At 35.9% G+C, this 19,879-nt stretch overlaps 1 protein-coding gene across 5 annotated transcripts in view; it reads left to right on the forward strand.

The window, feature by feature from the left end:
* The window catches only part of LOC138699500 (ionotropic receptor 75a-like), a 112,102-nt gene that overhangs the window by 74,674 nt on the left and 17,549 nt on the right, over positions 1-19,879 (forward strand). For all 5 annotated transcript variants that reach the window (XM_069825437.1, XM_069825438.1, XM_069825434.1 and 2 more), the window contains 3 exons: positions 2,496-2,705; positions 14,449-14,564; positions 17,604-17,774. In XM_069825437.1, the coding sequence (XP_069681538.1) occupies positions 2,496-2,705; positions 14,449-14,564; positions 17,604-17,774 (497 nt within the window). The remainder of the gene's footprint in view (positions 1-2,495; positions 2,706-14,448; positions 14,565-17,603; positions 17,775-19,879) is intronic.

Consider the following 19,879-nt stretch of genomic DNA (forward strand, 5'->3'; position numbering starts at 1 on the left):
CATACGATATCCATATGAAAATTTCTGCATTTATCGACTTTTGCAAAAACGCTCCTCAATTTAAGAGGAGATAGCGTTTCGACAAGGACACTGTTGTGGATATTCTAGTGTCTCTCAATGAAATTCACAATACAACCATGAGGCTTACAGATTTCACCACTGCTAAGAATACTAGTTGCTTTGAGATTTTATGCGACCGCATCATTTCAGGTAGGTTTAAGTGGTATTTTTTCGAAAAGTATTCACGTTCCAACAAAGAGTTATATGCATTTTCGTTTGTATTCTACCTAAGGAATAAGCTGTTAAAATTTGCGTAATGATACCACTTCCATTTTGTTTACCATAAAAGTAACTGAAAAATAAATTAAAGTGATTTACTTACAAGAATATTTCCGGAGTGTGCATCAATTTTGTGACATACAGTGAAACCTGCCTTTGCAGTCATTTAATTTAAACGGCCACCTGACCAAGAGGCCAATTTTCTCTGGAACCAATTGGATTTTCCATAAGATAAATACAAATTCTCTCTTTATTTAGCGGCCACCTCATGCGCCGGTCAGCGGCCGCGGTCTATTTGGATTGAAACCTGACTATAACAGTCACTGTCCAACCAAAAAATCTTTTCACGAATACTGTCTGACCTATTTTTTCGATGGCTAAGGACAGGAAGCAATGTCACGAGGACAATAGCTAAGTGTACAACAGTAGACCCTCCATATCTTGGGGTTAGTTGGTTACTGTTTTATGACTCTTTTGTCACTTTCCACTCCGACCCTGCAAATGTCACAGAATGTTTTAGGTCAGTAGTTAACCATTCGAATTTTTTATTTTTTTTCTCCTCTTTCTATCTTTCTCTATTTGGACCAGCTTTTACGAATTTTTCTTCTTTTCATTCACTTGATTCAGAGGAAAAGTTTAACCGTGTAGTTGCATCTTAATGTATTCATGATCATCAGTTAGTTTGAGAGAGAAATCATGCCTAACAATAAGTCTAGAGTGATGTTAAATTTAGAGGCGAGACGAAAAATGATTGAAGAAAGTGAGAAGGGAACATCTGCGACGAAAAGTGCAGAAATATTAAAATGAGGAAGTACACAACGGTATAATTAAGAATAAAGATGAAATATTAAAATAATGGGAGAAAAATATGCGTGGCGGCCAAAAAGGAAGACAGAATCTGTGTTTAGTAATGTGAATGATTTCGTTTACGAATGGTTCAAGTGTGCGAGGGTGAAGGAATTGTCAGTAAATGGGCCTATGATTCAAGAGAAAGTTCTTGAAATTGCCAAAGAACTCAATGTAAGCTTTAGAAAACGGCATAACATTGCATTTCGTTCTGTGTCTGGTGAAGGAGGTAACATTGCAACCAATGTTATTGAAGAATGGAAAAAATATACTGCCTTCAATTCCTGCGGAATATGAACTCAGAGACATTTACAATCTTGACGAAACATGTTTTTTTTCAGTACCCTCCCTAAATAAAAAACTTCATCGCAATGTGATCCGTGAAATTGGTGTTTCTTCCCCCAAATACGATATCACATCTCCAGCCCCTTGATCAAGGTATTATCCAGTCATTTAAACTGAGGTACCGCAAGCGAGATTTGAAAAGGCTAGTTGAAAGAATGGAAGAGGCTGACATTAATATGCACGATTATTGTACACGCACAGCATTAAAAAGTCAATGAAATTCAGTATTTTCATGCTGATTCATAAAAAACCCGCAACCTTAAGCAAGCGGCCACCTGACAAAACGGCCATTTTACAAGGTGACTTCAGATGGCCGCTTTAGACAGGTTTTACTGTATGTCAATTTCTTCTTTTGGAGAGAACAATTATATTATCAGATTTTTTATTTTCCACGATATCTCTCTCTATATTTCGTAACTAGTTCTCTTAGGTCACTTCTTTCTTCTTCTATAATATGCTTTCTCGACATTTTATATATTTTTAGCTCTATAATATTTACTTCTGTATTTGTGTACGATAATAATGCCGTTTAACAATTTGAAGACGCTGGACAACAATTGAATGTACGAAAGCGCTCACATCTAACCATGTTGCCATATTTCTTTCGATGTCAAGGGAATGCTCAGTGCATATGAAAGAGTAGCGTCTCTGCAATAGGATCTAAAATAAGTGCTAAGGAAATGCTCATTACATTACTTAACCCTTAAATTGACAAATTATCCTATAGGATACAACAGGTTAATAGGCTATATGCTATAATTTTAATAGAACAATAGAAAAAAAATGGTAGGGAAATGAAAATTCCACAATATGACTATAATATTGTACAGTATATAAAATATGGACATTGCGATAGTTGTTTTCTTTACGGTCCGACAAGGTTTAATAAACTAGTGTGAGATATGAAGCTTTGCCATCATTTTCAGACAGGAGCTCCCGTAAGATTTTGTAAACTTACAAATTCTAACAGTAGCAATAACAATTTTGCATGTGTTTTTTATCAATAATTGTGATAAATTTGACAGAATAACTTCGCTGGGAGTCCAGACGTGCTGTTGCTAGACATCTACAAAACCAGCATGATGCAGCCCCTCAACGTTTCCATCACAGGAGTCGCCTTCTTATCTGATGACAAAGAGGATGACGAGATCCCCAGAGTTCTGTTTGCAAAGAGGGCAGAGATCACAAAACGAAGAGGAGACTTTCATGGGGCACATTTCAAGACTGCTACTGTGGTAAACTATGTGCAGTTACTTGTATAAGCTTGCAGATGAGAAAATTAACGGGTGTACGTCTGGAAACAGGTTTCGTTTAGTACGGAGCCGTCGAAAAGTGACATGTGCAATAAACAGTGATTTAGTGCGTAAGATTTTGGCAATTAAACCTCACGACTTATACAGGACATCATTTTATTTTTACTTCAACTTTTATTGTATCTGAGTTTTTGAATGTACTTCACTCCCACCCCTTCTACTAACGAAGTTCCAATTGTCCTCCACACAGAACCAAGGCCGCAGTACTGAGTTAGTGATTATAGTACGTTTCAGAAATATGTTCGCGTTTTCCAGTGACGAAAGAGCTTTCAATATTGAATCATATTTTCGCACATATACTGTCGTCGTCCGTTTGCCTACGTCGCATCCCGGTTTCCCCCAGCTGCTTCTGTTCGCCCCTCTGTAAAGTCTAGTAGCTGGGCTGTATTAGTTCTTTTCTGAGAACATTAATTTCTGTTAGGAATTGGACGTCTACGTAATATTATACAACTGTTTAAAATATCTGAAATAAAAGGGCCTCGTTAAGTAATTAACTATCACGTGATCCCCCCCCCCCTTTCTACGACCCTGCGACATAACCACTTGGACGGACAGTAGATAGCATGTCTGAGTAATTTTATCTGCGCGGGTCGGGCAGAAGTGAAGACTGAATTTACAGTTCGTAAGGTAGGTACTCTTTTATAGAGTAGGTACAGAATTATTTCAACATGAGTTACTAAGTCTGAAGGACGAAACTGGTAATTGGAATTAGGTACAATAGTCTATAGTGCGATAATAGGCACAAAAGAACTGAAGCCTGTATCGAAATGAACTGCCACCATTTTCAAAAATGTGTTTAAATATACATATTATGATTATTTTTCATTTTAACTCCAGTCTCTATATCGTAGATTAATGTGCTGTAGAGAGTATAATATACACTGCATAATGAATAAGTTCGCATGGATAACTCAGTTCGTGAGTAAAAACACTTACCCTGTATTTTGATTAAACAAAACCTAATGAAAATTATCACACTCAAAATCGCGATATTTCCTACTTTACGTAAATGGATGAACTACTTTTCTTCCCTCCTGTACCTAGTAAAGTGATTTGTTTGTATTTTACGCCAGTATCATTGAACTCCAGTCGTGGAAGGAGGTAGCAAACGGTGTTTCCGGGTCTCAATCATTAATCCAAAGATATAGCCAGGTTAATATTAAAAATGTCAGTAAAAATAAAATGATGTCCCTGTACATTAGCTACATTACAAAAAATTTAATTTATTGGTTTACTCTAGAATAAGTTCTGAAACAGTCGACCATTAGTCTATCTACATAATACACAAACATATTTTGAAAATATTTCTAGACACTCGCTAGATTTCGTCTTTATCGATAGAACTGAACCCTATGCTGCGTTACAGACGACGTAAACATTTCCGACAGAAGAAGGGAGAAAAATACTTACTAATCAACCAATGACAGACTTATAGTGAAGTTTCACGGTCTGAAGCGTTTTGTCTACGTCCAACTTCAAGACAAGCTTGGAACGTGATCTCTGCTATTGGCTGATTAGAAAGTATATTTTTCCCTTCTTCTACCGGCAATGTTTACGTCGCCTGTCAGACATCATGGAACACAGTATAGGGATATATTTTTATTCAATTTATTTGTGAACGTCTGTTGTCTTATGACTTTACTTTTAAAAATTTTATTGCTTTCCAAGTTAATATTTTGGATACATCTGCCTGTTGAGCTAGCCTATAGTCAATTTCATCGAGTTTTTCTACAGTTAAGGCGATTTAAGGCTTATGTGTCTTTTTATTTCAAAATGGGCCACTTTCTCTTAATTTTTTTTTACCAAACTCTGAATTGTTGAATCAGGTCGTTATTGAACTCCAGGCATTTCCATATGATTTAGCTATAGGACTTTTTTGCACGGTGTATCATAAATGAAGATCCGCTGTTCTAATATGTACTTTATTGCCGCAACGAAACTGAACTGCACTGAATGGAAGTCAGCTGTATACTATTATTCTAACCTTGATGTCTCTTCTATCTATGTTGTATGTCCGTACTACGCAACAAAACTTTCTTATGCTTGATCGAGGGGAAATGTATACACTATTTCCTCAGCAGTAACATTCAATTTACACAGTCTAGTAGAAAAAGACTGACAGCTTATAGCCTACTTCAGCGAAAACTGTTTCCTGACGAACGCTTTCTATTAACTAATATCATTATTTTCAGTAAGCATCGGAATTTCCAGGATTCATAATTCCTGTATTTTCCTTCTGTGTAGAAGAAAATATCCTCACTGCCAATAATTTATTTTTTAATTAATGTATATTGGTGGAAAACCGCAAACAAACATTTATTTGTGAGGTAACGTAGCAACGTATTACAGATGAAAAACGATGGAGAAAGCAAGACTAACAGCGCCCGCAAAGCCGAAAACCCGCACGACAATGTTTATACGTCGCGTCATTGACGTAAAGACTGCTTGTGAGTGTTTCGAGAAGTCGAGATTGATCACTCCTGAAGTCCCGAAAGTCAAGCAGCCTTGAATCGCCACAGTTGTTTATACAGAGTGATTTATATAGAACTGACACATTTCTTTCATTAATTGATTCAAAACGAATTGTGCTAACGACAATTTATTATACCTAAAATCTAGAGGAATTCTGGGAGATTATTTACCTCTATAGCAAATGTTGAAAATGTCCTCCATCCTGCATAAGGCACAACTCAACACTTCGTTCCATGTTACTGGCCACTCGTTGGAGGACTCTGTTGTTAGCTTGAATCTCCTGTGTGATGTTGTGCTTCAGATCGTCCAATGTCTGGGGACGTGTGGCGTAAACCCTGTCTTTTAAGTAACCCCATAGAATGAAGTCCGGCGTTGTGAAATCCGGAGATCTCGGTGGCCACAGGTTCCTGGAAATTATTCGGTCGTTACATAACCGGACAAATAGAACCATGCTTCATCTGTGAACCATGTAATGGGCAATATGGCAGGATTTTGCACAATGAACGTCTGAAACCAACGACAATAATTCAATGTTTTATTTTTATCTGGTTCCTGTAGCTGATGAACAACCGTAACCCTATATGGCTTTAGGCTCTCTGACACATTAGTAGGTGTACCCTGTCTCCTGCGACAAACGTCTTAATGATTTTTCGGGTGACTGCTCCAGTCGTGCTCTTACGTCAACAACAACCGTGGGAAGCCTAGATGAACGATGCTTGCCCTTTTCACTCACCAGAGATCCAGTTGTTTCCAATTTGTTTACCAGTCCCAGTATTGTGTTTCTTTTGGGAGGATTGCGAACACCAAATTCTCTCTGGTATGCCCCTTGAGTAGCTGTGGCCACCGAGATCTCCGGATTTGACAACGCCGGAATTCTTTCTATGGGGTTACTTAAAAGACAGGGTTTACGCCACACGTCCCCAGATATTGGACGACCTGAAGCACAACGTCACTCAGGAGATTCAAGCTAACAACAGAGTCCTCCAACGAGTGGCCAGTAACATGGAACGACGTGTTGAGTTGTGTCTTATGCAGGATGGAGGACATTTTCAACATTAGCTATAGTGGTAAGTAATCTCCCAAAATTCCTCTACATTTTAGGTATAATAAGTTGTCGCTATCACAATTCGTTTTGAAACAATTAATGAAAGAAATGTGTCAGTTCTATATAAATCACTCTGTATCTGACTGAACTTTTATGTTCTTTGGCATAATCAAGTAGCCTATTTGAAACATAATTTGGTACCTTTCAGTGTATAATAATCCGTTCCCCAGTCTTTATTTAATTACTATGCCCTTATTAAAAGGCTAGGAATTTTCTTTTCATGTGTTTCAGATCAAGTGTGCAATCTCAAATCAAAAGATATTAACGTTATGTTTTATGTTTATTAGAAATGCAAATTTATTTGAGAATTTTTTTTCTACTTTTTTATAACCATAGATAATATCATATAGTAGAACCAGAACATTTTGGTAACTAAGATACTGTTCTGTTTTGTCTTTTTGTCTCATTTAAACATTTATAATGCTATTTATTTCAAACATATATATCAGGCCTGCACAAACAGCGCTCAACGAGCGCGCGCGCGCTCCTTCGGAGCGGGAGAGCATTGTTTACCGCTCGCCGAAACGGAGAGGAAGATACGTCAGAATGACATAGACTTGCTATAGGTAGAGGAGAGGGAAACGACCATTCAGTTATCTAGTGGAGTGCAGTGTGTAGGCCTATTCTCAGTAACTGTTTCACGTTGCTTACCTACTGCTACAGTACAGTATGGAGGAATCTAAAAGACGGGACATAACATTTAACATTTAACGATTTACAACTCGAACTTATTGATCTTCAATGTGACCTAAGGACTAAAGATCGTTTGAATAATACTATCAGCCTGGTTGAGTTTTACAAGACTAAACATTAGCAATAATATCCACGACTGCACAGGCTGGCTGTGAAAATGATTGCTATGTTTGGCTCAACATTTACCTATATTTGTGAACAACTGTTTTCTATAATCAACTTTAATAAAGGCAGACATCGAACATCTGTAACTGATGTTTCATTACGATCAGTAGGCTACTGTTCCTTTCAGCTGCCAACAGCATAAAACCTCGTTTTGATGTACTGATAAATAAAAATATAACAAAATGATATTGTACATTTAAGTAGCTATAGAATTTCTATTACTTCTGTAAAATAAATATTTCTTTATTAATTAATAATAGTCCAAGATAGTTTTGCAAACACTGAACGGGAATTCATTTCATAAACACTCGTAATAGTACTTCCTTTTGTGTATATTTTGTACGAGATCACCCCTTCTTCCAGTCCACCCTTATACAGAGCGCAGCTAATATCTGCATTCCGCTCATGAGCTGTGAGCCGGCTCGGAGAGCGCAAACCTTGTGCAGGCCTGATGTATGTTATTCCAAGTTACGAAATCTTTCCACGCCGATAAAATGGTATTTCGAGAATGATGAGCGAGACTCGAAGCGCACGAGAATGACGAAACGAGACGAGACTCGAAAGACAAATGCAATGAACACAGCGAGCGAGAGCGGCAGTTAGTTTTCTTCATCTCTACAGCGTACACAATCCCTAGCAACAACACGCAAAGCCCTCTTAAAAGACGTCACAGAAAGTTTTGTCATAGCATTCGACTCGTACCCTTCCTAAAAGGCTTCGCTTCAACTGTTTGGTTAAACTTTATACACAAAATAAGTTCCCGTAATATTGCAACAAATGAAAAAAGTAATATGACCTTGAACTGCAAAAGTGAAATGTTTCGACATAGGCTACCGCTTGTTTTGCTGTCCCTTCTAGTAGATGATTTTGTTCAGTCGGTATTTACGAGTCAATTCTACCGGGAGCAGTGTACGTGAAACTTAGCTATTGTTTTGACTGAAGAGTTTATTAATATTTTAAAAACAACTGAGTATGGCAATTTATGCTAAATTAGCTACAACCATCTCTAATAGTCTAATTATTTCTTAGAGTAGAAGAAGTGATAAATAAAACGAAACTGACAACATATTTTCAAAGTTGTTTCCGTCGGAGTAGTTATTACTTACACACAGTGGTGATATTCAAGAAGTTTAACAACCAGTTCTCTCATGTGTATCTATGTTAAACATATACGGTTTAAGTCCATAATAATTGTAAATATTAGCTACAAATTAGGGCTATTTAAAACCGGTTCGTCCGAACCAGTGCGAACCGGCTGAATATTACCACTCCTTATGGTTCCATTCGAAAACTTATGCAGACAAAAACAATAATAAATAAGATGTACAGCTACAGTATCTCTACGATTTCCTTTATAAATGCAAGGCAATGCTTTGATTTCATAGTGATATTGGCGGAAAGTAACTACAGACGAGTCCACTCCTGCGGAGTAACGGTTAGCGCGTCTAGCCGCGAAATCACGTGGCCCGTGTTCAATTCCCGGTAGGGGCAAGTTACCTGGTTGAGGTTCTTTCTGCGGTTTTCCCTCAATCTAATATGAGAAAATGTTGGGTAACTTTCGGTGCTGGATCCCGGACTCATTTCACCGGCATTACTACCATCTCATTCAGACGCAAAATAACCTGAGATGTTGATAAAGCGTCGTAAAATAACCTAATAAAAAGTATAGACGACTCATGAATTTTATACTGTATGTATTTCCATCAAGTTTAAGTATCATTTAATGAACAGTAAAATAATGCTATTAATTGAGGGGCTCACAACCAGAGTCGACCAAGTCCACCAGTGGTCATTTTGTGGATTAATACAATCTCGGATGAAGAAAACTTAGATTTATTCATTGCCATAACAAACAAAGTCCATAACTCACTTTTTACTCCACAGAAGGCAGCATTTCCTATGGAAGGTGAAGGCTGCTAAGCGTGAGCCAGAAACTTTAAGACTCAATTTCTCAAAATTATTCCAGATGGACTTGGTCCACTCTGGTTGTGAACCCCTGAATTATTGCAATATACGAATAGTTACACCGGTGTTTCGTCAATTTGTGCAATATTAATTAAATGCGTCTATTTAAACTGCAAAATTTACAATAATTGATATAAATATTCTTAATTCTTAGGAATATAAAAATGTTTCCTTTTGTGTATAATGCAAATAAATTTATGTAGTTTTGAGTACACAATAAGTGATGTCATTTACCTACAAATATATAAATGATATAATATAAGAAAATAAATTTCTGACAGGCAACATGTGAAAATAAACAATTGAAAAATTGTGCAAACCTAGTCTTTCAGGTGAATAATAATAATAATAATAATAATAATAATAATAATAATAATAATAATAATAATAATGTTTTATTTTCGCTGGCAGAGTTAAGGCCATAAGGCCTTCTCTTCCACTCAACCAGCCTTAATCAATACAATACATAAATTTAAATTACAAATATTTTCATTACACTTAAAAGGTTCTCCAGCAATAATCTTCACTACACATTTATTTAAATTTAGATAAATCTATAAGGTAAAGTAGTAACTTAATTTATGAGCTAATTTAATTCAATGAATTATAATTAATTTAATATTTGAGATAGCTAGTAAAATGATGAAAATTAATTTAATATAAGCTTACTAGGACTATGTTACAGGGAGAATATATATATTTCTATTTCTATAATGAGAATATTAATGTAATTGCCATTAGAGGTTTTGTAAATCTATTTAGAGAAATTAAAGATAATAATAATAAGAATGGACAGATGTTAGTTTCATTATAAGTAACAAATATTAATCAGCAATTCATCTGTTAAGTAAGAATTTATGTAATTTTGACCTAAATGAAGCTATTGTCCAACAACCCCTTATATCACTCGGAAGCGAGTTCCAATTTCTAGCAACTGAAACTGTATAGGATGAAGAATATAAAGATGTCTTGTGGTAGGGTATAATGAGTAAATTGTTATGATGAGATCTTGTACTTAGCTGATGATATGCGGATAAATTTTGAAAACGAGAAGCCAAATATATTGGGGTAGCGGTGCGCAGAATTTGAAATAAGAGAACAAGAGAATGCAGGGCTCGTCGATCGCTTAGCCTTAGCCAATACAGAGTTTGGAAAGAAGGGGAAACATGATCATACTTACGAATATTACAAATATAACGGACGCACGCATTATGTACACGTTGTAGCCTGTTGCTCAAATTTGCATTTAAGTTACTTAATATAATAAGGCAGTAGTCAAGCTCCCTGTAAAGCAGATTTGAATAATTCCAAGGGAAAAATTGTTCTTAACGCGTAAAGTATATGAAAATGTAGGTAGCATGTACTTTTGACACACTTTTCATCATAAAATCTGTTTATCTGTGATAACATTACATTATAAATTCTTCATATTTCACAAATTTCTCTTCCACCATGTTGTTTTTATTACATAATACGCAAACTGACATAAAATAATAATGTTATTGTCGAGCACTTCAATTACAGCCTAACTATAACCTATGAATTTCATTTTTACAGGCACTAAAGACAAATAAAACGGTTGCCACAAATATACCCTACATTTAATTAATATTACGAACTAATTAAATTATTTATTCTTCATCCTACCTTACTGCTGGAGTCCAATTTCCATGCTCCTACAGAATCAGTAACGCGGTAATGATGTCCATCCTAATAACCAGAACATAATTATACACAGAGTAAATGCCCTGTACGCACGGCCGTTATTATATTACAGAAACACGTAATTATTCAAAATAATAAGTATCTTCCCACAGAACATCCCACTCCGCTCCTTTCTACCGCGTTCTACTGTGCCTATCCTGCAAGTAATGCTTTATACAAGAAGAGACGGTTCAACGTCGTCACTAGTCTCGCTGACTAGTAAGTCTACCTCATTGTGAAAACAGTGAATCTCCGAGTCTAATAAATTGCAGTCATTGTATTCCAAGAGCTCAGATATGCAAACAAAACTGTATGGCGTGCATTATTTTACTTGGCAATGAAGTAAACGATTCCATATGCATAATTAATTTGTTATGATTACTTGGTATTAGAGGAGACCAAAAAATATTAATCTTTACGATGATTACTTGGACTAAAATCATTGCTTACTTTAACCATACCATATTTAATCTTCAGATCAATTCAAGAATTGATTTTATTTTGTCTTGACTTTTAACGTCTATATTCAACGTATATTAATAAAAAAAAATGAAAGGAATTGGTAGAATAATTTCTTACACAGAAGGGGACCGATGTTACAACATTTAAGAGGTGATTCTACATCAGCGGTGACCAAACTGGGTATCGTGATTACCAAAGCTCGGATCTTGGGGACTTGTGTGTCGTGTGCTTGAGTAAGGTTACAGGCATAACGTACACAAAGCTCACGCTGCAAGTGCTCAGGGACAGTCGTTTGTACTAAGAAAGTGGTCACATCGAGTGGCAAGAAGACGAACGAATAAACTGTGTCACGTCGAAGCCAATGACATTAAGAGAATTACAGGTAAACGGTCTGTTTGAGGAATTAGAAAATACGTGTTATTCGAATGGGTGTTATGGAAGTTTGAAAATGCATTTCTTAAATTTTAGGTACAGAATTTCGTGGAGGAATTCTGAGGAGATACATTATTTTCTTCTAATGCAGAGTTTATATCTTGTAAGTTGTACCACACATAAACTAGAGCTGCAAACGGGCATTCATTGAAAGACATTGCAGTCCTTTAAATTGATGGAGAATTTGTCCATAGCCATGGATCAAGTCGTAGAGGGACCTTCCCTAGTAGTGATACACTAATTGAAAACTATTTGCGAGAAAAATTTAGGATATACTTATCTTTCTCAGATACGAGATCTGCTGAAAATCGAACAGGAAACAGTGACAGTGAAATATTCAGTATTTTATTTAGGCCCAAGACTTTATAATAAAATTTCAAACCATTTTCCAAATTTGAAATTTTTTTAAATTGAAACTTTTAAAAAAGAATTTTGTAAAATTATCCATGATATATAATAGTAACAAATGTACTTTTTTTTACCTTTTATTTCTATCGACTATATTCATGTTTTTATCGAATATCACTGGCTTCTGTCGGATTGTCAATTTATATTAAATGTGTATTTTTCTCTCGTTTTCCCTTTCTTCTTTATTCTTGCTCTTGTGTTGTACTTATTGGTTTGAATTAAGTTAATTACTGTATTTAGTAAACTGTCCTTGTAAATTTTATGTTATATTATTCACTAAGACCACACCGTACACGAGCCTGACTCTTACGGTAGTGGCTAGAAACATTTTTATTTTATAAATGCAATTTGTACTCACTAGGTAGCTAGTTAAAATAAATAAAATAAAAAAATTAAAGTTTGCTCCCGTCACTTCATGTGACGTGGAAATAAGTTTCCTTCGTTTCAAATCATGTTTAACTAACAGACGAAGAATTTATGGGTTCGAAAATCTTCGAATGCATGTAGTCATACACTGTAATGAAATGTACAGAGCAGAACTGTAAATTTGATGTATTTTGCATGTTTATTTATATATATGCTATAAAATTACGTGTTTCAACCTATCATAATATTATCATTATGTTGTTCCAGCCAGGAACCACTTTTATAGCAGACCTGACAGTACCTCCGTGCTGGAAGCGGGAGTTTGTTGACATTGAAGTCCGGTCGCTTAGCCACGTTCAAAGACACAAGTCCCCAACTTCCGAGCTTTGGTGATTACATCGTGTAATCAAAGACATTCATACTGGTAAAGGGAGTTTCCTGTACATTGCTCTCTGTCTCGCTCAGGTACTGAAGGTAAGCAGTGTCCGTACCATGTCGCTCTACAAACCCTCTGTCTCTACGAGCAGGAACAGAAGGTTTCGTACAGAATGGGAAGAGGAATTTATTCGCTGTTCTATCGGAGAAAATGTAATATATTGCTTTGCTTTGCTCAACGGTTCAATTAGTAGTAGTATATTATAGAAGCAATATTACAGGGCATTACGCTGAATACACAGGCATAACAAGTTTTGTTATTTATTGTTGTTATTATTATTATTATTATTATTATTATTATTATTATTATTATTATTATTATTTATCAACAAGTGTTACCATAATTCTTATATACGTGTTTCAATATATAGGCCTACATCTTTCCTTGAATTATAAAATAATTACTACGCTATATCTCCATTTTAATTTCGTTTTTAATTTTTTGATGACTATTATCAGTTATTTACTATTTATTGACTTAATAATAATAATAATAATAATAATAATAATAATAATAATAATGATAATAATAATAATAATAATAATAATAATATACAGAAACTGATTGAATATTACGTGCTAGTGTAGTAATGAAACGAGCTATTAAACTCCAAGAACTGGAATCAGCCTTCAATCATCGTCATGAAGAGAAAGATAACATAAATAAATGTAAGGAAGCCAGCTATCTAGAGGCGAACGAAATTGCTCGTTCTCTTAAGCCTTCCAACGGAGGAGAGTTTTATAAAAGCGTAATGATCAAGGTGGCTGAAATAATTTGTCCAATGAAAGTTGTTAATTAATTTTGAAAAAAATCTGCGCATTTCTCGACTAAATATCCAGAAGAGAATTCAGGAAATTTCTGATTGTGTTCATTGAGGAATATTAAAAAAAAAAAAAAAAACAAAATTTGTATATATTGGTCCTTAATGACAGTAGTGACATTACTAATACAGCAAAACTTGCTATTTTTATTTGCGGGGTTGCTGAAGAAATCAATGCACGAACCACCACTGGTTGTAGTTATCTCTCCCTCGTCTCTTTACTTCATAGACTGTCTCTCGCGTGTAATCACTGCCGTTCGAGTTTTGGTCACCGCTGTTCTATATACTAAATATAACAACATTTTGCGACATGATCTGCTAAAACAGCCCATCACATTTCGTGAGCCGATTAGATCGGAAGAACGTCCAGATTTATCCAGTTGCTTCAAACTGTGCGCGAGATTTCGCAGGCGTCGCACACTGTGTCGGGGCTAGACGGGACGCAGCGACCACTCACAAAAATTCGCTGCCGGCTAATGAACCCCTTCGGCCCATTTTGCCATTTTGTTCGACAATGTGCGACAGTTCATAATGTAGTTGCACTGTAATGTGGTTCAATTTCTGGTATATAATTCTCAATATTTTAAGTTGCACTCGTACATACAGTAAGCCTATATGATAACTGTGTGATTCACAGCTACTGTATCCTGAAGACTTCACTACCTGGGATGACTTGCGACTGCGTCACATAGACAAATGGTCTAAGATCCACTGGCCGATATATGGATATCTGGCGGAACAAATGAATTACAGGTAGGCAATACATAGACTAGCAGCACTTGAATCCACCCACGTAACAACCAAATTCCACACTTGACTTTAGAATATATTTTTATGCTCGACCATGCCGAAATGTAGTAATTATACACCTGGTAGCAGTCCTTTAATTCATGTCATTAAAGTACACCTATTCATTAAAGTTCAGGTTTTCGATTATTCTCGGATATGCAATCGAAAGACAACTAGGGAAATGTCACGGAGGCTGGAAATCCAATACTGTCGCAGAAGGTTATGTTCTGTTACTATAATAATTAGCGTTAATTGTAAATAATATTAAAATAAATTCAATTTGTCATCTCGTTTTTCAATTCTAAATCAATTTCCAGGTTATATTAAGACTAATGTTCTTTAGGTTATATCAAGGTCAATGATATTGGTGCCTCGGAAAAAATCAATACTTTCGCGTCTGCGCACATCTCACAATTCAGATCAGTTCCGTTCGTCACTTAACATAAACATAACATTAAAACTTATGAATAATTTCACGTTAGAAATATGGTCGAGCATAAAAAGTCGTATGAAACTTGCCTATAATGGTAATTAAGACGCTCGGATGAAAATTATGAAACTCGCTTGCGCTCGTTTCATAAACAAACAGTCCACACCTGTGGAGTAACGGTTAGCACGTCTAGACGCGAAACCAGGTGGCCCGGGTTCGATTCCCGGTAGGGGCAAGTTACCTGGTTGAGGTTTTTTCCGGGGTTTTCCCTCAACCCAATATGAGCAAATGCTGGGTAACTTTCGGTGTTGGACCCCGGACTCATTTCACCGGCATTATCACCTTCATCTCATTCAGACGCTAAATAACCTACGCTGTTAATAAAGCGTCGTAAAATAACCTACTAAAATAAAATAAAAATAAACAAACATACTTGCGTCTTAATTACTACCATTATAGGCTCGTTGTATAATGTACTATTGCGCAGTATCTATAATCATGCAGAATATATAGATACGTTAAATAATGTACTGTACTTAAACAGCTTTCTGCATGCAACTCTCATTTAGTGTCCCTCCGAAATTCACACTTTTATTATCGCAACAGTACTTTTAAAAAGTAGGCCTATTTTACATTATAATATAACAGTTATTTATGTAGTGTTTAAACTTTTGTATGTATTGCATATATATATATATATATATATATATATTATTTGTCTACTTTTATCCAGTACTATGTGTTTACATATGTGTATATTATGGAATTTAATCTTAGGTAATATAAAGTGCATTTGTTATGAGTCGTCCATGGAGCAGATTACAGAGACAGGGAAAACCATACAAGTGACTGAACTTATTGTTACTTTCTTCCCCACCCTTTCAACATGACTCATAGCAGTACAAATTCTCTAAACCGACACCATCACCCTCAAGTTCATTGTCAGGCAACTGTCCGTGACTTAGTTATGATGAAGGTCACTGAAATGCAATCGTCATTATTATTATTATTATTATTATTATTATTATTATTATTATTATTATTATTATTATTATTATTATTATTATTTGAACACCTTCAAATACTTGGGATGTACTATAAGCAGTAACATGAACTCCTGTCAGGAAGTCAAAAAAGGATAACAACGGCAAATTAGGTGCTGCTGTTTTCATGTACAAAGTTATTAACAATTTAATACATAGTAATATTACAATTCAGTTTAATAAAGGTATACATACTTATTTAACAAGACGAAAAGACATATATTTTTCTCAGCATAGCTCCGTAACTTGTGGAACGAAAGGACTTGACCATTTTTTAACAACAACTTTTAACCAACTTCCTTCAGAACATAGACTTTTATCAAATTGCCGGTGTTTTAAGAAGTGTTTAAAAATACATTTTTGGGAAGATTATTTATTTTAATTCTCAGTTGATTTATTTATTTCATGGTTTCAAACTTTTTCTTCTTTCTGGCTAAAACTTCATGTTATCTTACTATTTGTTCTTATTTTGCTTTCTTTCTTTCATAAATTCTTGTGTTATTGTTTGTTTTTCACAGACTGTAGTTTCATGACTTTTCGATTATATTCTGTAGCATATGTATGTGTTCTTGTAAAGCCCCTACATATGAGATATACTCGTTGGGGCATACTCAATAAATTAAAAAAAGGAAGCCTTTAATAGAAAAAGGAGCATCTTCTGCGGACCTCTGGAAAAAGAACTAAGGAAGAGACTAGTTGAGCGATTTGTGTGGAGTGTGGCATTGTATGGGGCAGAAACATGGATATTACAACGAAGTGAAGAGAAGCGAATAGAAGTATTTGAAATGTGGATATGGAGAAGAATGGAGCGTGTGAAGTGGACAGACAGAATAAGAAATGAAGTTGTGTTGAAAAGAGTAGATGAAGAAAGAATGATGCTGAAACTGATCAGAAAGAGAAAATGGAATTGGTTGGGTCACTGGCTGAGAAGAAACTGCCTACTGAAGGATGCACTGGAAGGAATGGTGAACGGGAGAAGAGTTCGGGGCAGAAGAAATATCAGATAATAGACGACATCAAGATATGTGGATCATATGCGGAGACTAAGAGGAAGGCAGAAAATAGGAAAGATTGGAGAATGTCGGGTTTGCAGTGAAAGACCTGCCCATTGGCAGAACATATACGTATATATGTATTATTATAATTATAATAATAATAATAATAATAATAATAATAATAATTATTATTATTATTATTATTATTACCTGAATCTACTAAAAAAGATAACTTCTACTAAACGTCCATTTCCCGCATTCCATCTCTAGTAGGCCTGCAGGATATCTGCAGATCTCTCCTACACCTAAAGATGATTTCACGTTCAGAAAAAAGCATTGGGGATATGGAACTATTCCATCAAATGACCAGTTGCCATAGGAACGCCTACCTATCACATAGCTTGTATAATATACTAGGCAAGGCCCATAAAACCAATGCTTTTTTCTTAACTTGGAATTCTCTATAAGTAGGTCATGAGAAGGGTAATAATAAAATTTGTAATCGTAATGTATACAATATTTTCCGTGTGGACAGTTTCGAGGTGACGTACCAGGAAGACAACTACGGCTGGCTCATCAACGGCTCATTTGACGGTATGATGGGATACATGCAACGGGAGGAGGTGGAGTTCCCGTCTACTGGGATTTTCATACGGAAGGACCGCTTCGCTGTTACCAGTTACGCAGCAGATACATTCTCACTGAGGTATATTTACAGAGTGGTTAGTAGCGTTCGGGGCCGTCAGATTTCGTTCCGTGCCTGCGCTATACCTCACGTTGCAACCGGGAAAGAGAGCCGGGGTCGGCGCTAATAATAGCGTGCAATGCAATCCTTTTGTTATTGAAAGTACAGGGACATCATTTTATTTTTACTTCAATTTTTATTGTACCTGAGCTTTTTAATGTACTTCACACCCACCCCTTCTACTAAGGAAGTTCAATCGTCCTCCACACAGATGCAAGACCGCACAAACAGTCATAGTAGCCTTACCTTACGGTCATAGTAAACAGTACGTTCCAAAAATATGTTCACGTTTTCCAGCGACGAAAAAACTTTCAATATTGAATCATTTCGCACAGGTACTGTCGTCCGTTTGCCTACGTCGCATCCCGATTTCCCCCACCCGCTTCTATTCGCCTCTCTTTAAAGGCTAATGGCTGGGCTGTCTTATCTCTTTTCTGAAAACATTCATTTCTGTTATGAATTGGACGTCTACGTAATATTACATAACTGTTTAAATTAACTTAAATAAAAGGACCTCGTTAAATAGTTAACTGTCACGTGATTTCCTCCCCTTATACGACCTTGCGACATAAACACTTGGACGGACAGTAGATAGCATGTCCGAGTAATTTTATCTTTTCGGATCGGGCAGAAGTGAAGATTGAATTTACAGTACGTAAGGTACTCTTTTATAGAGTAGGTACAGAATTATTTCAACATAAGTTACTGATACGAGGTACGAACCTGGTAATTGGAATTACGTAGGCCTACAATAGTCTATAGTGCGATAATATGCACACCAGAACTGAAGCCTATATCGAAATGATCGGCCACCATTTTAAAAAATGTGTTTAAATATCCATATTATGATTATTTTTTAATTTAACTTCATTCTCTATTGTGTACTCTAATGTGCTGTAGACAGTATAATATACACAGCATAATGAATACGTCCGCATGGACAGCTCAGTTCGTGAGTAAAAACACTCATTGTTAATACTGTACTGTATTTTAATTAAACAAAAACCTAATGAAAATTATCAAACTCAAAAGCGTGATATTTCCTAGTTTACGTAAATGGATGAACTACTTTTCTTCCCTCCTATACCCAGTAAAGTGATTTGTTTGTATATTACGCCAGTATCATCGAACTCCACTCGTGGAAGGGGGAAGCAAACGGTGTTTCAGGTTGTCAATCGTTGATCCAAAGGTATAGCGAGGTTAATATTAAAAATGTTAGTAAAAATAAAATGATGTCCCTGTATAACTCATATTTAAAACTGATAATAATGAGTATTAACCTATATTACAAGAATTATTATTAATCTAACGAGGTGGCTCCGTGGTATCACACTAGACTCGCAGGTTCAAACCCGTGACCGGCCAATCTAACTTGGGTTCTTCTTGGTTTTTCTCAGTTACATAGGTAAATGTCGGATTGGAAGTTTATATTTCATTATTAATCATTAGACAGTGTATGCGGGATGACTTAAGGAAAAGTAAAGTTGTTTCGTATCAGAGTATATGGCACGTGCCGCGCCGTCCGTCTTTTGTGTACCTGGCGAGTACAGCAGCGTACAGAACGAAGGAACCCCGGTCCGTTCATAGTAATATTGCAACGCAATGTGTGCAGTTGTGTTATCCTGCTCAAGTAATTAGTACTCGTAGAATAGTGTTGTTCTGATCCATTCATAATGTCGAAGGCAAAACGTTCAATTCGTTCAGAGATACGAAGTGCAATAATTAAAAAGTATGGGAGTGACATTTTATGTACTAACGAAGGCAATATCGTGTGTAATATATGTAAAATTTAAATAAAAACCAGAACAACTCTAGAGAAACATTGCAACAGTACAGCGCACAGGAAATGCTTGAAATTAAATCTGAGGAACCATCTACATCATCATCATCATCATCATCATCATCATCATCATCATCATCATCATCATCATTTAGTTGTGCGGGTCTAAACGAAACGTTTTGCAAAGACATGTACATCATGATACTCACAAGGGAAGGATTTCGGCTCGAACAGGAATTTTTGGTTAAACATTTGTACAGAGTCTTACCTTACAATGGTGATGAAG

The sequence above is a fragment of the Periplaneta americana genome, chromosome 5 (genome assembly GCF_040183065.1).
Source record: "Periplaneta americana isolate PAMFEO1 chromosome 5, P.americana_PAMFEO1_priV1, whole genome shotgun sequence".
Classification (NCBI taxonomy): Eukaryota; Metazoa; Arthropoda; class Insecta; order Blattodea; family Blattidae; genus Periplaneta; species Periplaneta americana.